The sequence below is a fragment of the Mustela lutreola genome, chromosome 5, assembly GCF_030435805.1.
Source record: "Mustela lutreola isolate mMusLut2 chromosome 5, mMusLut2.pri, whole genome shotgun sequence".
NCBI classification, from domain to species: domain Eukaryota; kingdom Metazoa; phylum Chordata; class Mammalia; order Carnivora; family Mustelidae; genus Mustela; species Mustela lutreola.
This window is the reverse complement of record NC_081294.1, coordinates 134,229,820-134,252,202: the sequence shown is the minus strand read 5'-3', so window position 1 is coordinate 134,252,202 and position 22,383 is coordinate 134,229,820. Positions and strand designations below refer to the sequence as shown.

Sequence of the window (22,383 nt, the reverse complement as noted above, 5' to 3'; positions counted from 1 at the left end):
TATGCACATGTCTCTTCCAACTGGTGTTTACATCATGTTATATTGTAATGTAGACAGCCTTTTTAAAGTGGGTGGGGCATAGCATTTTGACCAGTTTCTTCAACTACTTGTATAAAAATGAAAATCTTAGTCGCAAATTACTCACAAACAGAAACAGAATGCACTCTGACATGCATGCTAGGATCTTAAATGTGATCTCAATACCTTTAGGGACTGAAGTTTTTTATATGGCAAATAAATACTGTACAAAATGTGAAGAAATCAAGTATAAAATGTTACCCAATCTTTAATAGTTTTGTTCATTTTGATTTTTAAGACTGTATCCTTTGCAAAAAAAAAAACAAAAAACAAAAAGCAAACACAAGATACAAGATAGGAAATGGTGCAAATTTAAAAATCACAATATGGTAACAGTTTCTTGGAGATAAGAAATTTTGTATTCTGAGCTAACTGAGGAAGCTTTTGGAGGAAGAGCCAGTACTGGTTTAGGCCCAGGTTTCTGTAAATGGCATGTGTGAAGAAAAGAAGTGTGTCACAGAGTCAGAGTGCAGAGATCAAGGTTCTGGTCCCATTTGAACTACTAACAAGCTCTGGAGTGCTGAGGAAGACATGTGCCCTCTCTGTGCTTCAATTTCTTCACCTGTACAAAGAAACACTGGACTGCTTGATTTATAAGGTGCTACCCACCTTATACCCACCTATGGGTACCAGATATGTACCCATATCTACATTGCTGCAAATCTAAGACAAAATCTTATAAATGATGTAAATGTACACACATCGTAGTTACATAGATACAGACACAGGAAACAGTCACAGTATCTTCCAGATTTTCACAACTTGAGGCTCGACATATCATCCCCATTTCTGAACACAGGAGGGAACCATTATTTTTGTACCTCTCCTCATCTCTCCTGTCCTCACCTCCAATATGCTTCATTGTCTAAGCACAAAAGTCCAGGGACAGCTTCTTCTACCAGACTCAAAATTTCACACAGTCTAATACATTCCCAGTTGCATGATCTATAGTGGCATTATATTTTTACAAGAATTTTGGGAAAAGACTTGGTTCAATTATACACACACACACATATTTATATATATATATATAAATTCATAGGTACATATATATTTATATATAAATTTATAATATATATTTACATATATAAATTCACATATATATATATATATGAATTTATTGGTGATAAACAATAACCTACAAGTCTTCCTTACAGAAGAACTATAAAAAACACATGTAGATACTATTCCCACCAGGAGGCGGAGCTTCATCACATTCCCTTCCAAGAGTGGGTTAGACTTAGTGACCTAGTTCCAAAGACTAGATAGAAAAGGGAAAGGAATAAACAGTAACTGTATAGTGGAAAAACCTGGCAAACACAATGCGGACCAAGTAAGGAAGGTTACTGTCTTCCATGACATCATGTACCCCGATACAGTGTGACAAGAAAGGCACTTCACATCTATGGTATTCTTTCCAAAAATGTATAACCCCAAGTTAATCATGTGGGAAAACAAGATGCAAATCCAGATTGGGAAGCATTCTGCAGGATACCTGCCAGCACTCCCCAAGACTGCCATTGTCATAAAAAGCAAAGAAAGATTGAGAAGCTATCACATATCAGAGAAGGCAGGGAAAATATGACAACTAAAACCCATGTGGCTGTCTGGATAAGATCCTGGAAGGGAAAGAGGACATCAGTGGAAAAGATGGTGAAACCTAAATGAAGTCTAGAGTTGAGTTAAAAAAAATTATTATTCAAATTAAAAATATATATCATCACACTATGTACACATCTTTGTGTTTAATACAGCCATATAATTTACCTTTCTTTAATCTTTGCAATAATCCTGTGAGAAAGGCACTGGTATTTTCAGTCTACGGATGAAGAAAGTGAAGCTCATTACAATTTAAAACATTCATTAACAACAGACAGCTGATAGGTACCTGACAATTCATAGCAGCTACTAAAGAAATCCATGATGAAACCAGAAGACAATCTTTATTTTACCACTTAGGTACCACATTAGGGAGATAAATTTTTAGGTGGAACTGATAGTGACATCATTTAAATATAAGAAGTCTCTTCAGTGTGACATGTTTTTCTTCATCAGTATACACAGACTACAGACTGCTTTAAAATACTCCTTACTGTATACATTTTTTAATACCATTAAGTGATTTCCAGGACTCTAATCTTTATATCTGAATCATAGTTAAGTTGCAGGAATTCCAGGTCTGCTTATTTAACTTTCCAGTGAAGAGAGCATTATTCTGTATAAAAAATTAATGAATCCATGATGAAGAGTTATAGTGCAAATAAGATCTCAAAGCTACAATATGATTAATATTTTCTAAATTTAACATCCTTCTTATAAGCAAAGAACTGTAAGAATTATATAGAAAGACCCACCTACAGTAACTATTTTAAACTATCCCAATTATTCTTTTGTTTGCAGATATAAAAAACCTACAGTTATACCAAATGTTCTTTTCGGTATGTGAAATACAAAGAAAAATAGTCAAATATTTACAAATACTGAGATCTCTTTTCTTGGACTACCTCATGCTCATGCAAATCCATGCAAGATACATCCACTGTTTCAGTGTTGTGTCTTAGCTGCTCATTAGCCTAAGAAACACAAACCTTATTCAGAGAGATTACAATTTACAATATGAAACTGACACCAACTATCAGAGCAGGCAAAAGAACCTAGTGCTAAAGAAACACTGCAGAAGTTAATAAATTCAATAAGACCAAGTGAAACGGTGGTAAACTGGCCCTCAACAAATCATAAGCATCACAGGTTTTCTCAAGGAAACTGTATTTGGAGTAGCAGGTGAAAGTGTAGTCTCAGACCCAGAAGAAGACTGGGTTCTCAGTCCTGAGAAAGGTGCCCAAGTGACTGTGTGTGTTGTGCCAGAATGCTGATCCAAGTCCTGATGGAAACATATGATACTCAAGATGGGCCAAGTTTTATTTTTTAATAGCTGAGCTTCCAGCTGGCAACAAAAAAATCCTGTGCCAGCTGCTGAGGAAATAATGTGCTGGGAGCTGGCAGGCACCAGCCCCTGGAAAGCCAACAGGTTTGGATACATAGGGAATACCAAGATACTAGTGCCTAGATGGCAGAGGAGAGGGAGAAAGAGAGTCACCACAGAGCAAGGGTCCCAGACCAGGATCTAGCAGGGACTAGTGTGCTAGAAAGCCTCTTATATATATATAATGAGAGCCACTCAAAGTCAGCTCGAGCCATCCTGGATAAGATAAACCAAATATGGGGGCTAGAGTCTCTGTGAAGTCAGTTTTTGGAGTATATCCTCCAATGCCTGGAGGTAAAACCATGGTGGACATTTGGGAAAGGAAAGGTGCATCATTTTCCTCAAACCCTGTGTGCCACATTAGTATAGATGAACTCAGGTTAGTTTCTGAGACATAGAAGCAGACTCTGAGGTTATGACTCAAGTCAGATAGATAACAAACTGGGGAAGAAGGGCATGGTGTCTTAGCTTGGGCTGCCAGAATAAAACAGCAGAGAGTAGGTGGCTTCAACAACAGAAATGTATTTCCTCACAATTTCTGGAAGCTAGATGTTTAAGATCAGGGGGCAGCATGGCTGGTTCTGGTGAGAATTCTCGTGGATTTCAGACATCTGCTTTCTTGCTGATTCCTCACATAGCACAGAGACAGTGCCCAGATCCCATGAGGAGGGCTCCACCCTCAGGACCTTGTTTAACTTTAATTATCTCCAATATTGTCGTGTTGGGAGTTAGGGCCTGGACCTAGGAGTTTTGGGGGGGAAATAGGTAATAGGTATTCAGCTCATAACAAAGGTAGACACAAGAAAAAAATGGAGGGACGCAGGCTTTGGTGGGACAACGGGAGCATGGAGAAATCAGGCAGGGCCAGATAGGCACTTGTGGGTTGAGGTGTAAATGGACACTGAAAACAAGAAGTACACCAGGGTGAAGGGTGGCCTGCCTTCTGCCCTTCAGCCCTGTCTCTGCCCATCTTCCTTCTACACACAGTTTTTCTTTCACCATACTTCCTGGTCACTGTTGTCAAAATAGATATGGAGATACACAAATTTTCCAGAATAATTATTTCAGCAGTGCATACAAATTGTGAACATAAAGCTAATGACCTTAGCTGGAAGTTACATGGAGGAGTTATATTTCTGATTAAGGCATTAGACATCTCATTAGATGAGTTTAAACTAACAATCCCAATTGTATTTATTGGAGATAAGAGTAAATATTTACTCTTATATTTACATTCTTATCTCCTTCACAATCTTCTCCTTAGCTCTTCTCTTCCTGGCTCAGGCAGGGTCCCTGCTACAAGTCTATGTTACAGGACATCGCTGATTGATGACACAGCCACAAGTAAGGCATTAAGTTAAACTTTTTAAAAAGAATGATTCCTTTCAAAAACAAAACTAGAGGAGGGGGAAAAGCCAGGAAGCTTTCATTCCTGCTAAACCCTGTCCTAGATACCAAGTTGTTGTCAGCATCTGTATGGTCTGTTAATGGAGGTAAAAATAAGTAAATATAATTGTACATACCTGATCCTAACAAGACATGAGGTATTTAAAAAGCATAAAAACAGAAATTGTTGGAAAATCTTCCAACACATTTACAAAGGCTTTGAAGCTTAGAGCCCTATTTCACTCCAAACACACAGTCTCCTGAACACACAGAAAAGATCTAAGGTAATCATACAGAGAATTCAACTGGAAGAAAACACAGATGTACAGATGCTTGTAGCTATCTGAGACCTTAGAGGCAAATGATCTAATCATAGGAAGTCACACTATCCCATCATTTAGAGATGGGGTCCTTTAAGACAGCAAACTGACAAAAGACCTAAAGCCCCTTAGGTTCAAAAGGTCTTTCAAATGCAGAAACCCTTCTGGTACAACTTATTCATTTTCCCTACCAATGTTCAGAGTGCTTACTACATGCCAAGCATTGCACTAAGCTCTGGGGACACAGCAGTGAATGAGGGGACAGAGGCCTAACCCATAATAGTTTACACTCTGAGAGAGGGACCTGGGCATTGAATAAGTAATTTCACAGTGTGCTGGTTTAGCAGAGGGCTACGAAGGGAAAACATCTTGAAGAAAGGGAGATTTAAGTCCTGCCCGTTTTTCTGCTGCTATTAACTTAACTCCTCCAATATTTGTGCCTTCCTGTATTTAAGCATTCACTATTCCAGAAACATTTATGCAGCACTCATGGGGGGCAGGTAATGGGGGCTGATGAAGAATTGACTTAGTAGTGGGGATAAAGATGAGTAACATACAGGGTTTCTCTGCCCAAGGAACAGAGGCTCTGGTGGTGAAGACCACAAAGCATTTACCTATAAGACAATACACATATGAAGTGATATGAGAGCAGGGAGGCAGCGGAAAACTTCCTGCCTGGGAGGTAGGATGACCATCCTGGAGGGATTAGAAGGACAAGGGCATTTCAGGCCAAGAGAGTTTCATGCACAACACCACAGAGATACAAAGATTCATGAGAGGTCCTTAAGGCCAAGACAGGCATAGCGGAAAGAGAACAAGCACCAGAGTCTGACAAACCTGCACTTGAATCCCCTCCCAAGCTGTCTGAGCTTGAACAAGTTACTTGTTCTGAGCCTCAGGTCTCTCATCTGAAAAATGGGCCTGATGTGATCATCTTGCTATATTACTGAAATAATTAGCAATGTACATAAGACAAACACTCCATGCTGGTAATTACAAAAGTGGTGGGGAATGAGACTGGCAGGCAAGTTGGGGTTAGATTGCTAAAAAGGACCAAGTATGCTAGACTGAGGTTTTTTCCCCTATAGATACTTATAGGAATCCTTATCCCTAACCTCCCACCTTGTGTCTTGTCTGGGGAATGGTATCAAGCTTATGTGCCAGCTTCAGAGCTAATGTTTTTACATACACGGTCTCATTTCATCCTCATAGCAACCTCGAGGAGGATACACTTCATTTTATAAATAAGGCTAAGTGAAGTTCAGTGCTATGCCTAAAGGCACAGAGCCATCAAGTAGCAATTTGCTCCTTCCTGTTTTCCTGCCCACATCCTGCACCATCTAGTTCACTTCTTGTCTTAGCCTCTCCGTTAGTCAGCAATTCTCCTTCACCCTCACGACTCGACTGTTCCGAACCGCCTACTTGTTAGCCAGCCTTGAAGCCACCTAAGTAGCTGCCTTGTCCACCTCTCCCCTTGGGCTCTGGTTCCCTGAGGATCACCCCCTCCATCACCTGCCTGCTCAAACCTGGACTGGCACTCTGCTGCCCCCTCCTGGTCTAGGCCAGAACCTCAACGGCTCCCCAGGTCGTCTTCTCAGTCCTGACATTACATTTCCTCAGTATCTTAAGATTTGGAAGAACTGTACTAGTTTGCCATATATTATCCTGATACTGTCCTCAGCTTTCTATTTCACTAATGTGTCATACATATATATAAAAAGCTCTGTTTGTTATGGTTTATTTTGCTTCTAGTTCTAGGTTACACTCAGGAGAGCCTCTCAAGAGTTTACCTCACTGAATATTATCTTACATGCTCACATTGAAGGAAAAAGGAGAGGAAGGACCCAGAGTCCCATAGGAGCCACTAAAAATGTTTCTGCTCACACAAGAAATTTTCGGCCTATTATGATTGAACACTTTAGGCCAGGCTGATTTATTGAATTACATATTGTGAATTTGGTCACATTTAATAATATAGTCTTATTTTCTTAGCGGTTATCCTAACAGGGAGCTTTGGAAAAAGAAAAAAAAAAGTAAGATTCACCTGAATGAATAGGTAATAGGAAACTTACATCCTGCCAAATACTAAACTTGGACTGTCTAGTTGTCACACCTAAAGAACAATTTTGCATGTCTGTTGGAGCCCCAAATGAAAGATTATCACCTACTAAGTTAAAAAAGTCAGTCACTAACTTGCTGTGCCCCAGCACAAGTGAGGCACACCAAGATAAAAAAAAATGCAATGAAGACCAAAATGCAAGCAAAAGTCCCTATTAAAGAGTCCACAAGGACTCGAAGTAAGGAGAAACTGTTCAAATGCTGCACTGTAGGTAGCAATAAATGTGTGCTCACTATGAACAGACTTGTGATCGCCTACTTTTCTTTGTTCTGGTTTGTAACATTAGTCAGTTCTGCCTATAATCAAACATAAATCAAAGGAAGTGCACTTTTAACAAAGACTACTACTGCAAACTAGTAGAGAAAACAGTTAAGAACATATGTCATATCCATCACTTTTCTAGAAGACCACTCCAATCAGAGGGTTGTTCAAGTCTAGCCTTTTTTATCTTTTAAGACTATATCTGTATTTTTGCACTTGGTGAATTTTTCAACCATATGACCCTGAAGCATGACTTAAAAAGTAAAGAAGTAATTAAGTAATGACTATGCATTTGTTGACAGGGTTAAACTGAGCATCCTAGTACTAATGACCATAAGTCAGCAAGCACTGCCCACTAAACACTTCATCTACCTAAGACAGCAGTTGGCAAAGTTACCATGAAGTAGGTAAGCAGCTGCCTGGTTCAGTTGGTTAAGCAACTGCCTTTGGCTCAGGTCATGATCCAAGGGTCCTGGGACAGAGTCCTATGTCAGGCTCTCTGCTCAGTGGGGAGCCTGCTTCTCCCTCTCCCTCTGCCTGATGCTCTTCTGCCTGTTTGCGCTCTTTCTCTGTCAAATAAATAAATTTTAAAAATACGGAAAAAAAATAAAATTGAGGTTCTTGAAAATAATACAAACTTAGGATTTAACAATAAAGAAAAACAAAATTCATTCAACCTTCTGCTTGATGGGCAAGTGGCATTCTTATCTGTTTTCTGCCAAATGACTTCTTTGGTTATAATCACAGAAAGTTCTTATCAAAACCTTTTATCAAGTAGTCTTAAAATGCATAACAAGTGCATATATGTACCCACTTCCTCTTTCTGCACAAAGACACAACTTGGTGTATTTCTTTTTTGTTGGTGTTTGTATCTAAAATCTGCTTTAAAATAATTTTCAAAAAGTAGCATGTTATTTAAACAGAAAAAACTTATTTAGTATCCACTCATAACTACCATTCTTTAATCTGATAATCATCCAATAAAATATTTTTACAAACATGCTCCCAAGTTATGTATATTTATGTACCTGCAGATGCTAAACATGTGCTACTGAACCAATCTAAAATGTACTTTTTAAAACATCCAAAAACAAAAATTAAAAGCAAAAATTAGAAGAATTTTAAAAATGAGATTCCCTAATACTTTCTTCTAGCGTACCCTAGATGTGGACATCCCATTTTAGTCAAAATGTCAGTGACTGCTTTAATTTAGTTTTTAAGTCTATTAAAAAAAAAAGAAGAAGAAGAATTCTATTTTTTCAAAATATTATTTAGGGGCACCTGGGTGGCTCAGTGAGTTAAGCCTCTGTCTTCCCCTCGAGTCATGATCCCAGGGTCCTGGGATGGAGCCCTCCCTCGGACTCTGCTCTCTGCTCAGCGGGGAGTCTGCTTCCTCCTCTCTCTCTGCCTGCCTCTCTGCCTACTTGTGATCTCTGTCTGTCAAATAAATAAATTTAAAATATATATATATTATTTAAACAGGACCTTTAATTTAAAAGACCTTAATTAGTCTCAATTTAAAGGACCTTAATTAGTCCATCTGAGATATATGCATGACCTATAGAAGAATTATTCAAAATGTGGCTAATATATTAGTCCACAGAAAAATTAAACTTTACTAGAAGTGAATCTTTTATCAATAGTTTATACAGCATATTATTTTATAACTGTCACTTCAAATACAATAGAAGAATGATCTGAAACCTATTTCATTATTAAATAAAAAATAAATTACCCTTCAAGAAGTAATCTCTGAACGTGAGCATTGATTTTCAAAAACGTAAAGGATGAATAGAGCTGGCCAACTTGCTACACAGGTAAAAACTGTATCTATCCCAGTTTCAACAGATGTAGAAAAAGGATGCATATGCATTTAAAGCTTATGCCTAGGGCACCTGAGTGGCTCAGTCGGTTAAGTCTCTGCCTTTGACTCAGGTCATGATTCCAGGGTCCTGGAATGCAGTCCAGTATTGGGCACCCTGCTCCCCAGGAAGTATGCTTCTCCCTCTGCCCCTCCTCCTGCTTGTGCTCTCTCTCATGTTCTCACTCATGCTCTCTATCTCAAATAAATAAATAAAATCTTCAAAAAAAAATAATAAAGCTTACGCCCACCTGAAAAACTAGTATCAGGTTGACATTTTCAAAGTAAAAGGGAGATTCAAGGAAGTTTCTTGAATAAATGAAGTCTTGATATCATTTTAACTTGAAATTCTCATGTAACTGAATAGGATTAAAATTTTTAACTTGACTGTTCTAGGTCAGAATTTGGTAAACCACAAGCCAAGAGCCTAATATGGCAGTCACTAGTTTTTGTATAGTCTGCAACCTAAAAATAGCTTTTACATTTTTTAATGGTTTTTAAAAATCAGAAGAAAAATAGTATTCTGTGATGTGAAAATTATATGAAATTCAAATATTATAGTCAAAAATAAAGTTTTATTGGAAAACTTTTATTGGAAAAGCCATGTGCATTTGTTTCTCTGTTGTCTATGGCTATTTTTACTCTGCCATCACAAAGTTGAATTGCCACAGAGACCATATGGACCACAAAACCTAAAATATTAACTGTCTATTCCTTTATGGGCTCTTTACCAGGTCTAGGTAACTGATCTCAATCGCTTCAACCCCACATCCCCTTTCTTATCTCATCATAGGCTGTGGGAGGTGTTTTTCTTCCCTTTCTTTCCCTTTCTCTCCCTCCCTCCTTTCCTTCTTTTTTAACACACAGGGTAAGTTCTCTCTTCCCACCCCACCCCACCACCTCCCCACCCCCTTAAGCCCCTCCACCCCAGGTTTAAGGGTTAAGGGCAAGTTCTGAGTCCCATAACATCAACTCAAGATGCAGTTGCTTCTATAGCCACCCTTTGTTCTCATAACAGTTACTTTCTCTTTATCTACAATTTTGGTTTTCAAGTGATAGACAGTCATTTTGTTTTTATAGGCTCTCTTTGGCCTAACATCAACCTACCCTCCCAACCTTAACTGCCATGACAATGTTCATGTTTTATGAAGTTTGCAAAATAAAATGTGTATCCTGTCTTTTTCTGCCAGCTTTTGCCTTTTCTTAGAATGTAATTTCCACCTAGTATGTCCTTCACCAAAGCTCTTCCTGTTAAAATTCTGCTGAATTTCAAGGTCCACCCCTTCCACGAAGACATCTCAATCCTTCCAATCAGAATTATCACTCCATTTTTAGACTATGATGATTGCCTGATCTCTATTAGTTTTACTTATTATTAGTTTTACTTATTATTTATCTCATATTAAATTTATTGTTGTAAATTATACAGTGAACTACATATCTGGAAGTCAATATATAGTGTTCTCTTCATCAGATTCAATCATATTCCAGTCCCCTTGCCCTGCCACACACACTACCAACATACATTGCCTAGTTCATAGTTATACAAAAGGTCGGACCTGTAACAGAAAGGACTTCAGGTGGCACAGAGACATCGAAATAAATAACAAAGAATCAAAAAATGAGACCATTATTCTCTTTTCAATTACTTTTCATTTCTTCTGATTCCATCACAAAGAAATTCTCACTTTGTGCTACTATGGTTTTAACCATGCTAGTCTTTGATAATCAATCTCCCTTTTTAACAAAGAAAGAATAATCCTTGGGCTGGGAGCCTTCTGTAGGAAAACATCTGTAGCTTCAGTTTAATAAAAATGCTTTGTTTATACTGCAATTTATTTTTATAATTTTCTTCTATTTATGACAGGAAAACAATAATGAAATTTAATTTCAATTTAATGAAAATAAGTATTCTGAATAAGTAAACTTAGGTTAACAAAATAGGGTAATTTTAACAAAAATATTAAGCAAATTCTAACACATCTGGTATGCACATATGACAAAAATCTTAATGGCATTACAGAGAAATGGGGAGAAACAATTGGTTATAGCAGATTCTTGATAAAGTCAAATGATTTCAATCCATCAACCTCCTTCTTGTTAACCTTCTACATAACTAAAAGAAAATCACGTAAAAGACTAGCTTCAAGCTTCTGAAACAGTGGTTCTTAACAGAAAGGGCAAGGGGGTAACATGTGACAATGTCTAGAGACATTTTTGGTTGTCATAACTTGGAGGCCGTCGGGGAGGGCTGCTTCTTTCATCTAGTGGGTAGAGGCTAGGGACACTATTAAACACAGGGTTGCTCCCACAGAATTATCTAGCCCCAAAAGTCTGTGGTGCCAAGGTTAAGAAACCCTGCTCTAAGAGAAAAGAGAAAGCTCTACTTGTGAGATCCTTTGTCCATTGTTATAAATCACCCTTTGTCCAGCATTGCTCCTTTCCTTATTTGCTCTTTGCCACTGATTATGATTATGGACGAAAATCTTCCACTCAAGTCTTTCGCTATTTTATATCACCCATATACCCACCATTCCCAATTAGCAATAAAAGTTTTAAAATGGACTGTGTTGAAGAGTCCATATTCTTTATGTGCTTATAGTATACTATCAATATTTAGATCTAACTTCCTAATTAAGTTACAGGAGTTATGAGATTTTCAGATGACCCATTATCAAAGAGGGGGGAAAAGAAGACTAATATAATTTGAGTAAAACTTTGATTCCAGAGCACCTGGGTGGCTCAATTGTTTAAGTCTCTGCCTTAGGCTCAGGTCATGATCCCAGGGTCCTGGGATTGAGCCCCATATGGGGCTCCCTGCTCTGTGGGAGGCCTGCTTCTCCCTCTCCCACTCCCCCTGCTTGTTTCCTGTCTCCCTCTCTGTCAAATAAATAAAATCTTAAAACAAAACAAAACAAAAAAAAAACCTTGATTCCAGCTACTATTGATTTCATGATTTCACATAAAGTTACTCTTTGGCCTGATTTATATGGCTCATTGACTCGATATACTTTGCAGAATAAACCTGACCTTGAAATTTTAAAAATACAATTTTTACTAGGTATGTGAGGTGTGTTCACTTTCCCAAAAGAGAGTCTAAGAGAACTACTTTTAAAGCTAGCCAAAACAAACAAACAAACAAACAGAAAACATTAACATAAAAAAATAACAACCAGTAGCTGAAACAGATACCACTCAGGTCTTTATTCTTAAATGCATTACTGCAAACACTAATCCGTACATATATTCTGAAGGTAAAGTATTTACAAGAAAGTTCTTTGAAGCTATTTTGTGGTTAGTGTTTTGTTTCTCTTTCTGTCTCTCTTTTTTACTCAAGTAAAGTTCTCTAGAACAGTTTAGAAGAAAATAGCACCTGTGTCTTTTTTTTTTCTTTCAAATTAGGAGTTATTTTTACCCTTGTAACAGTATTTAAACATGGAAAAATAATGTATTCTAAAGTAATGATCTTATCATAGTCAACACTTAATTTTAAGGCTCTTGACAATGAGTAGGTTTCCAAATTTAACATTTACTATGCATTAACATCAATGGTTGGTATAGTCTGGAGGTGTTTCATGCCTTTACATTTAAGGTGATTTAATGCCTAATTCTGAGATGCCTGTGGCAAAATGATAGTGAAGGTGAAACTGAATCCTTTTCACTTCAGAGCCACAAAGCTCTCTACCAACAGAAAAACAGCATTATTTTCAACACCGACAAGCTACAGAGGTAATAGTTATCAGGACTCCCACTGTGAAGAAAGAAAACCAGCACAGGAGATTACGGTCACACAAATTTTAGGGAGAAGATAAACAAGTCACCAGATTTCTCTTTTCCTGGGATCATGCCAACTGTGCCAGCCTATTTCATTACCATTCACTCACCCTCTTTAAAATCATTTGTTGAGCAGCTGCCCAGTACTGAGCTCTGTGCTAGGCACTGAGCACATAATAGTGAACCAGTCAAATCCAGAGACTGCCTCATGGGAGCTTGCAGTCAGTGTTCAAGCATGGGCACCCTGGTGTCTATTCTCCCACTTGTAATCCCACCATGTTCCTGAGCCAACTGCCTGAGAGAACAACAGGGACCCAAACAGTTATATTTTTAATACCTAGTTAGATCCCCAAAAGAGCTTAAGATTTTAAGTGCAGTGTGGGTGGCAGGAGATCCATAACCAGCAGTATATTATGGATAGCCTGGGGGTTCCTAAAGGACAGTGTGGCGGAAAGTACTGGGGGAGAAGTGCTGACTGAAAATGGCTCAGGAAGAGGCTACAACAAAGATAGGGAAGAAGAAATGGAGGACAGGATTTCTCATCACCCAAGAGCACTGGTTGGAGCTCTGCTGTTAGAAAATACACACTTTTCATGTTTCCTTACAGGAAGTATCTGCTGCCCATTACCCAGGGCCAGAATTAAGTGTTACCAAGTGGAATACACAAGTGTTCAGGCCTCTGACTTCCTCCCCTATACAGTGAAGGTGCTGCTGGCCCAGCCTCCTGCCCCCTCAGCTATTTCAGAGTACAGTGCACCCAGCAGATCTTGGAGAGACACTAGAGTTTTTCCAAAATCTTTGGAAGGGGAAACCCAATGACAACTTAGAGGTAAAGACAGGAGAACTTTTCTCTAGAGAGTTGTGCATACTCAGTTAGCAGTTGGTCTGCAGGGCATTTTTCAAAATGGATCTGCCTCATATTTTAATCTGGCATACACAGATTTACGGCCTAAAACAACATTTTCATACTGGGTCATAATACATTAGTGAAATATGAAATCATGTGGATTCAGCCAATACTAAGATGAAATAGAATAAAATCAAACAGCATAGACTAGGAAATATTAGAGTACATTGTTGGTAATAAGAATAAACATTGCTTTACAAAACTTGTTTCCATTCTAAATACACACACTGTTTCTATTTTATACACACCTATGTCTTACCATCTAAATCTATTTAGTTCCTAAGAAATAATACCTATAGCAAGGGATCCTATGAAACCCTGCTTTAATTCTTTTGTCATATAAATATACTCTTTTAAATTGTGGAACAGGTTGGGGGGATGGTGACTGAAATTCACTAACTTCAAGAAACTATAGTTAAGAAGAATGGAAATTTATCTAAAAATTTATTGCAAGATAGTTCAACACACTTTTCTTCTTTTGTACTAATTATCTTTCCTTTGGTTTCCTTTAACTTTTGTATGTGGGAATACATCAAGTTTTGCCTACATTCTTTCAGTCTCATACTACAGAGAGAAACAAGAGGTGGGAAATAACTGAAAACAGGGTTTGGGTTTCGATGCACAATCCCCACCACAGGGCAGCCCAGGCCAAATCCTGTCCATCCCTGTGCCAAACCACTAGACAGAATCTGGACCAGATGCAGGTTCTTCTTTCCCTTAGAAAAGACTTTTAAAATGCCAGCTTCTCAAATTACTGGGCAAAGGACCAACTACTCTCTAGGATAGGGAGCTTTGAATAAGATCATGGCCATATGAATTGGCCATGAATTTGTTAGGGCATCACAATTTTTGTAAACTTTTTGACAAGCTCTATGAAGAAAGCATTATTTTCAAATGTGATCTTAGAAAAATTAAATTAGCTTGCCTGATACTCTTTAAATAATCTTCCTTATCCCACCCCTCACCTCCGATCCTGATACATATATATATATACACACAAATATATATGTGTGTGTATGTGTGTATACACATATATACACACACGTGTGTGTGTGTGTATATATATACATATATATACACACATAAATAATAGAATAGAAACAAATAAGAGCTATCACATGGCCTTGGGCTAACTGTAAAACATTGCTGCCGGTACTATATAGGGGTTTCAGCTGGCTTTCACTGTGCTCCCTAAAATTTCCAAACATATCCTCAGGGTGTGTTGCCCTATTAGTCACATGTCCAGGGGCACCTTGGTGGCGCAGTCTTTGTTAAGCATCTGCCTTTGGCTCAGTTCATGATCCCAGGACCCTGGGATTGAGCCCCTTGTCACATCAGGCTCCCTGCGCAGTGGGAAGCCTGCTTCTTCTCTCCTACTACCCCTCCCTTGTGTTCCCTCTCTCACTTGCTCTCTCTCTGACAAATAAATAAATAAAATCTTTTTAAAAAGTAGTCACATGTCCAATCTTCTTTAATTCATGAGTCAATAGCTTACAACAGATAATTTTAACAGAGGAATGACTACTCACAAATTAACTTAATCTGGTGGGAACTGTCTATATCCTGGATCTAAATATAGTGACATTTCACACCAAGGTCTTCGTTCCCTTAGCATCTTAATGACAACTGTGTAACTAATGAGTTACATGTTTTGGCCTTAGAGTCACCACTGACAGGCAGATTTGGCCCAAGACTGAGAGTTAAGAGAGTAAAGACTTGAAACCAATTGAGTCTCAACTTTATCCCTGGTGAAGGAAAGAAGACTTCTGTCAGTCAATAGTTATAATTCTGCTGTATTCTCTGGCTAGGTAGATTCTTAGTAATTATATCTGTAACCTTAGTTGCTTTATGTTTTAGATTTATTTTGTTGAAAAAAATAACTGATCATGAAATGACATTTTTCAGTCTCAGCCAAATGGAGTAAACATGCACCTCACCAATACTGCTATCTACAGAGAACTTACCTAATACACTAAAAAGCAGCAAAAAAGAGAATTTTTAGTTTTCTCAAAATATTTTAATTCTGTAATTTGCAAGGTAATCAGACAGCTAGATAGCAAAGTAAGAATCTTAGCAATATGTGACTGATTTATATTTGTCTTCCAAAATTTACTGCAAAATATAGCATAAAGTTTTTTTTTTTAAATGAACTTCTAATTCCGTAGGTTTTCCCAACAAAGTTGACATCCCATAGATGTGTACCACTCACAATGTTTTTCTAACCACTTTTCCATTCCTCAAATTAAAGCAATGTCTTGAATAAGCAAGGCTTATTCATAAAGATAATATGTAGCTAATGAGAAGCCCCAGTCAATTAGGCATCTGGGGCAAACGTTACTCAGGGAGCAGTTAGATTTGGTGGTGGGACAGTCCCTTTAGCACCAGCAGACACTTCCTCTAATAGAGGCGGCAGTTTCTAAAACACCAAGTAAACAATTGTAAGTAGATTATCTCTTCAATCAGAAATTTATACTGTTCCACTGCAGCTCACCATACAATTATAGTAAGGTTCAAACCTGACAAAAGGAGTCACTTCATTTATTTCCATCCTACATACAATTGCACATCTTCAGATGAACACTGAAGTGAATGCATGCAATTGCACATCTTCAGATGAACACTGAAGATTTTGATCAAAGTAGGATATTTATGTACACACTATTCAATGCCCAAGTATTCTGGAACATTTTTTTAAAGATTTATTTATTTATTTGGTAGGGGGCATGAGCAAGTGGGTGGCAGGGCAGGAGGGAGAGGGAGAATCTCAAGCAGACTCCCTGGTAAGCCCAAAGCCCATTGCAGGGCATGGAATCCAGGACCCTGAGATCATGACCTTAGACGAAATTAAGAGTTGCATGCTGTGAACCATGAGAGACTATGGACTCTGAAAAACAATCTGAGGGTTTTGACGGGGTGGGGGGTGGGAGGTCGGGGTACCAGGTGGTGGGTATTATAGAGGGCACGGATTGCATGGAGCACTGGGTGTGGTGCAAAAATAATGAATACTGTTATGCTGAAAATAAAAAATAAATTAAAAATAAGTAAATAAATTTTTTTTTAAAAAAAGGGTTGGATGCTTAACTAACTAAGCCACCCAGCCACCCCTGGAAAATTTTTAAACAATGACAAATGACTATATTTTCATTCAGAAGTTTTGGGTTTCTTCCATACCTTCTGTATCAATGAGCCATTAATAGTAGTGGCAAATGGGGGTGGGGTGGGGAGGTGGTTTGTGAAGTGACCCTTACACCTTCCCATCAAGTATCAACATCCATAATCCTGTACTGTGGTCTCCAGTGGCATTAAAAAAAAAAAAAAAAATGCCTCTTAGCTAAACTGTTTCCAACAAAAAGAAAATAGAAAATGAAATTACAAAGTATTAAATACAGAAGCTTCAACTTGTCCACACTTGAAATTACATTTTCAGATTCCCTACGGTAAACGGCCTGGATCTAAAATGTATGTTGAAAGGAATTCTCCTTACCTACTGATAACAGAAAGGAAAGAAGGGAAAAGCAAGGAGGGAAAGAAAAAACAATTTTCTATGTTTAAAAATATGAGAACATATGGCATCATCCACATGGCAAACCGCTCTCTACCTGTTTGGATCTTCAGAGGAGGGATGAGGGACATTTCTGCAACCCCAGAGAGATAGCTTTTTGCATACATAATTTAAATAAATCACTCCAGCATGAAAGAAGAGCAGAATTTTTCTAATTACCACTGCCTAAACCCCATGTGCTGTTTTTTCTTTAAAGCCACACTAGTTCATTATTCTGCCTTCAACTCTCTTAAATGATTCATTCTCCCCTTCACTCCTGAGCAGACTCTACAGGGAAGCTAGTATTTAAGTTTAATTTCTAGTGCCACTTGCTTTGGAGAGTTTGATGAGAGGAAAGGGGAAGAATCTAATTTAATAATTCTGTCGTGGTTTGGAGATGCACCCTCTGCCCCTACCCCCCAAAAATAACTAGACAAACAAGACCCTCTAGCAAGCTATAGTCTTGAGCAAAGACACCAATCGGGAAAGCAGAGCCCACGTGTGGTGGGATCTGTCACCCAAGGGAAGTGGCAGCCGGCAAGAAGGAGGGAGCGAGGGTGGGAGAGTCGAGCTGCTGCTCGCAGCTGCACCGGCCTGGGTGCTCTGAGAGACACCTGACTCCCAACTTGAAAGCACTTAGCTCTCTCCTAGATACTACAGGGGGAGAAATCAAAGGACAGGGAGGCTGGCTCGCGCATACCCCCAAGAGCAGTCCCTGTGAAAGGGACTTCCCTGTGCGCGCCGCGGGCTTCCCCAGAAGCTCGAGCCCGTGCGCAGTACAAGCCGCTCCACCACGTCCAGGGCGCCCCCCCCACCCCCACCCCACCACCACTGCCTTACCGTCCCAGCTCCGACTCCACCTCGAAGAAATCGCTCAAAGCATCCCTGTTGGAACCTTCGATCCAGTAATCCGGGATGAGGCTCCCGGCCCCTGGAGCCACACTGGCAGTGACCGAAGAGCAGGACGAGGCAGAGCACGAGGGCACCGTGACTTTGAGCATCTTCGCGGCGGGACTCCGGAAGCCGCCACCGCTGTCGCCGTCGCTGCCGGAGCGAGAAGCCCCGCCGCCTGCTGCCGCCTGCAAACGCAGGAGCGAGAGGTGGCGTCCTTCACACACGCACACACCCACCGGCGCCGCCGCTGCTTCCCCCCCTCCACCCCCCGTGCCTCCCCCGGCGCCCTGAGCTGCGCGCAAGCTGCAGCTCCCTTCCAGCACAGTCAGAAAGGAGGGAGGGAAGGTGGGTGGGTGGAGAAGGGGGCGAGGTACTGGGAGAGGGTGTGGAGAGAGAACCCAGTCGCTGCCAGCCGGAGAGGAGAGGCGGAGGCACAGCAAAGGAGAGAGATTCCCTCCCCCTTCGCTCTCTCCCTCCCCACCTCTCCTTCTCCCTCCCCACCTCTCCTCCTCCCTCCGCGGAACCTTTCCAGCCCCCTCCCTTTTTTCCTTTCTCACCCCCAGGCTGTGGCTGCTGCGGAGCGGGTTTGGGCGGCTCCGGATGCAGGAGCTTGGGGAAAGCACGAGGACCAGAGCATCATCCCACGCGCCCTCCCGCGGGAGCCGGGAGCCTGGAAGGCACCGCGCGCAGTGGGACGCTCGCTCCAGGAGTGGCGGGCGCCCAGCGCGCTCTGGGAGCACATGGGTCTGGACCACCAAGCAGAGGGTGAGAAAGGGACCTGGCTGTTGTTGGCGCTACTCATCCTTCCCCGGAGCGCGTCTAGGTGGCGAGTCCCTCCCACCTATCACCAGCTAATCAGCCATTCCCTGTTCATCCCTCTGTCAAAGCTTATATTAGCAGCTGGGGAGGGTGCCCTGTGGTCGTCGATCTCCCAGAGCTCCTGTGCCCGGCCCCAGTTGATAGCTGCAGGAGAAGGAAGCACGGGGTCCTCACTGACCTGACTCACCTTTGAGTGAAGACTTCAGTTGGAAGAGATGCTGTTGTGCTGCCGCTGGCACTGCCTCCTTTAGCACGGTTGGAGCTCCTGAAAGGGCAGGTGTTTGCTGTGTCTGGTTCACTCTCAACCTCTGAAGGCTGGAACAGAAATGACCCAGAGAATTACAGGTCTGGAAGGGCCCTGTGGAAGCCTTAATGCGGGACCTGTCACCATTCCTGGCAGAGAAGATTGCTACATTTAAAGCTATTCACTCTTCCACGGAGATGTGTCCCATCACAAGCATTCCAATGCCTGTCTGGCAACCTTCAAGCTATTCTTCTAGGTACTGGTTAAATGTATATCATTTATATTTCTACCATTGAACTTTTTTCTTTCTGGATTTCAGCAATGACAATTGCTCAGTCATATTCTGTAATAAATATATATAAAAGTAGTTATTACATCAACCTCATTTCTGGCTAAATAACTCTAGGCCCTTTCTTTAACCTTATTTCACAGGTGTCACTTTCAGAAATTTTTTTTTTTGTTTTATTTTCCCCCAACATGCAATAAACCCTATCACATGCCACCGTTCCTGATAACATCAGTAAACAAAGTCCAATATTATTCTCTAATTTATTGATTTATTTCTGACTCTTCAGAGCTTTCATGCTATGTTGAACTCCCCCCCCCAAAAGCACTAAAAACCTCACAATTAGCCTTATTGCTAAGAATATGATCCTTAGTTGACTAAAATTGAAAAAATAAGTATAAAAACTATCCCTCACAGATAATTTTATGAAGATGAGCATATATTCAATTTACAAATGGCCCCCCAAATATCAAATATATGTAGATTCATACAAATTCAGTGAAATACTGAGTTATTTAGTAAAAGACTGAAAATGCTTACACAACATTTTCAGAGAATGAATTCAATAATCTTCATGTTAAAAAATCAAGTGCATACTCAAGGCAAACTAATAAAACTCTAAAGTAAATTCTAGTTCTCAGGAAGTTAAGTTTCCCTTGGCTTACACAGACTGGTGGAGGAAGGGCATGGAGTAGTTGCTAGGCCATTTTTATTCACACTTCTTTGAGGCAAGTTCTGAAGTGGCAGCATTGCATGTTTATACTTGTCTTTTGTGAGCAATTCTTCTACAACATAAGTCCAAAGCAAGCATATTACATTGAAAGAGATGATAAGTCTTTTTACTTTTCCTATTTTAGGGAATGATAGCTAGAGAAACACCACTTCATGGTATAGAGGAGATTGCAGAATTGATATTTAAATTCAACACTGGTTTGGTCATTTGATACCTATGCTTTTCAAAACTGACTTTTGTAAAAGTGCTATTAACTTCAGAAGAGGGTATCTGGTTTAATAAATCAATTTATATTTATTTAAAAATAGAAGATGAAAATAAATATTATTTTAAGACAAGTGCAACAGGATTGAATCTGTATGATTTATCTTCACTCCTTACAAAATACCATCTAAAATGATCAGAAGAACAAAGGCATATATCCACAATAAGAAAGAGGAGTAATATCAACTAAATTCCAGAATCTAAGAACAGATAAACAAATGGTAATTGACTTTGAAGACTGGATATACCTGAAACTTAGATTTAAAATGGGAGAAGCCAATGAGAAAAAATCCAATTTTCACCACAAAATTCCAGAAATGCTCGGAAATTGAGTACTAGAGCCTTCTAAAGTTGGAACAGAAAATAAGACATTAGTTGAAAGCTTTTATAAGAAGTTCTTAGGTCCCTACATTTCTTCTTCCACCATTCACAGTCAAAAAACACACTTCCTAAACCCTTGGAAAAGAGAGAAGATTTAATCTTTGAAAATGTTAAACAGAAAATGAAATATGTTTTACATCATAAGGTACAGGTTGCACCATATTGAAAACAGAAGGATTTGAGAAAGTCTACATAACAAAATGTGAGATTTCCAGGTCCATTGGGCTCCCAGGATGCTGAAAAAATGGGTATATATCTATCATATGCCCGCCATACAAGAAATTAAAGGATTCCTCACTAAGAAAACTAAATAATTCAAGGAGAGAGGGACCTATGGATACTGACAATTAGGATAATCACAACAACAAAAATCCTAATTTTTTTCAAAACCTTACAGTGAAGCCTATCATTGAACAGGCTCAGAGATCCAAAGCTTCTAATTGCTTATTTTTTGTCTCACTCAAACATGCATGGATAAGCTTCCATTCTGGTATGGCAGAGTAGCTGGTATGACTAAAGCTCCTGTATATAACAATTATAATCTCTGGAGTAAATATAAAAAGGGTCCTTTAAATGTGCAAGAGAGCCATCACAATCAGAAAACTGAAAATGATGTAACCCACAAAAGAAAGGAATTTTCTGAATTAGATTCACATTTATTTAGCTTTTCCTCTGAGGGCTCCACAGGCAACACAAGTCTTAGGAGCTTGAGGTGTCAGATTTTGGGGCTGGCAGAACAGCTAGAAATTGAGGAGGAGAAAAAATTTTAGCTGTTCCTTACCTCAGAAGAGATGTAGTTAAACACACAAGTTTAACAGTGTGTTACAACAAACAAACAAACAAACAAAACTCTAAGAAAAAGATAATAGATAAATTTTTTAAAATCTTAGAAAGAAAGAAAAAGAAAAAGATAACAGAGAGGACTTGGGAGACTTTGCCACCCAGAGCTGGCCCAGCTCCCTCATCCTGATTGCTGCCTTTTGAATGGGGATTCTTCACCTATAGCTTCAGCCCTCCTGCTGTGGCCGCGAATCAGCACAGCATTCTGAAATTTTTTGGTCATTGCAATGACCTCAGTTGGGAGATGAGAAAATGCTTGAAGAATGAGTACATGGAAAAGAGGACCAAGAGCAGGGAGCATGGCAATGGGCTCAGTTTCAGAGGAAACGGAAAAATAAATTAGAGGCATACCTTGTTGAGGAAAAAAAAAAAAAGGTTAACAGAACCCAGAATCACTGCAAAGAATCATTAACAAACCAGTATACAATTGAAAAAATAAATACTAGGGACCCTTGGGTGGCTCAGTTGGTTAAGCCACTGCCTTCAGCTCAGGTCATGATCCCGGGGTCCTGGGATCAAGTCCTGCATCAGGCTCCTTGCGCAGCAGGGAGCCTGCTTCTCTCTCCACCTCTACCTGCCGCTCTGTCTGCTTGTGTGCTCATGCGCGCTTTCTTTCTCTCTCTGACAAATAAATAAATAAATAAAATCTTTAAAAAAAATACTAGATATGTGAAGTGGTAGAAAAATTTGAA

The 22,383-nt window shown here is 39.6% G+C and overlaps 1 protein-coding gene across 6 annotated transcripts in view; it reads right to left on the bottom strand.

The window, feature by feature from the left end:
• Positions 1-19,361, bottom strand: part of CAMK4 (calcium/calmodulin dependent protein kinase IV) — a 241,101-nt gene extending 221,740 nt beyond the window's left edge. For 2 of the 6 annotated variants that reach the window (XM_059175647.1, XM_059175646.1), the window contains exons 1-2: positions 19,131-19,359; positions 18,071-18,309 (exon numbers count right to left, since the gene is read on the bottom strand). In XM_059175647.1, the coding sequence (XP_059031630.1) occupies positions 18,071-18,231 (161 nt within the window). In that variant the 5' untranslated portion in view covers positions 18,232-18,309; positions 19,131-19,359. Of the gene's footprint in view, positions 1-18,070; positions 18,310-18,681; positions 18,766-19,130 lie in introns of those variants that run through there. The other 4 variants (XM_059175644.1, XM_059175645.1, XM_059175642.1 and 1 more) reach the window with 4 other exon arrangements.
• Between the last annotated feature and the right edge of the window lie 3,022 nt (positions 19,362-22,383).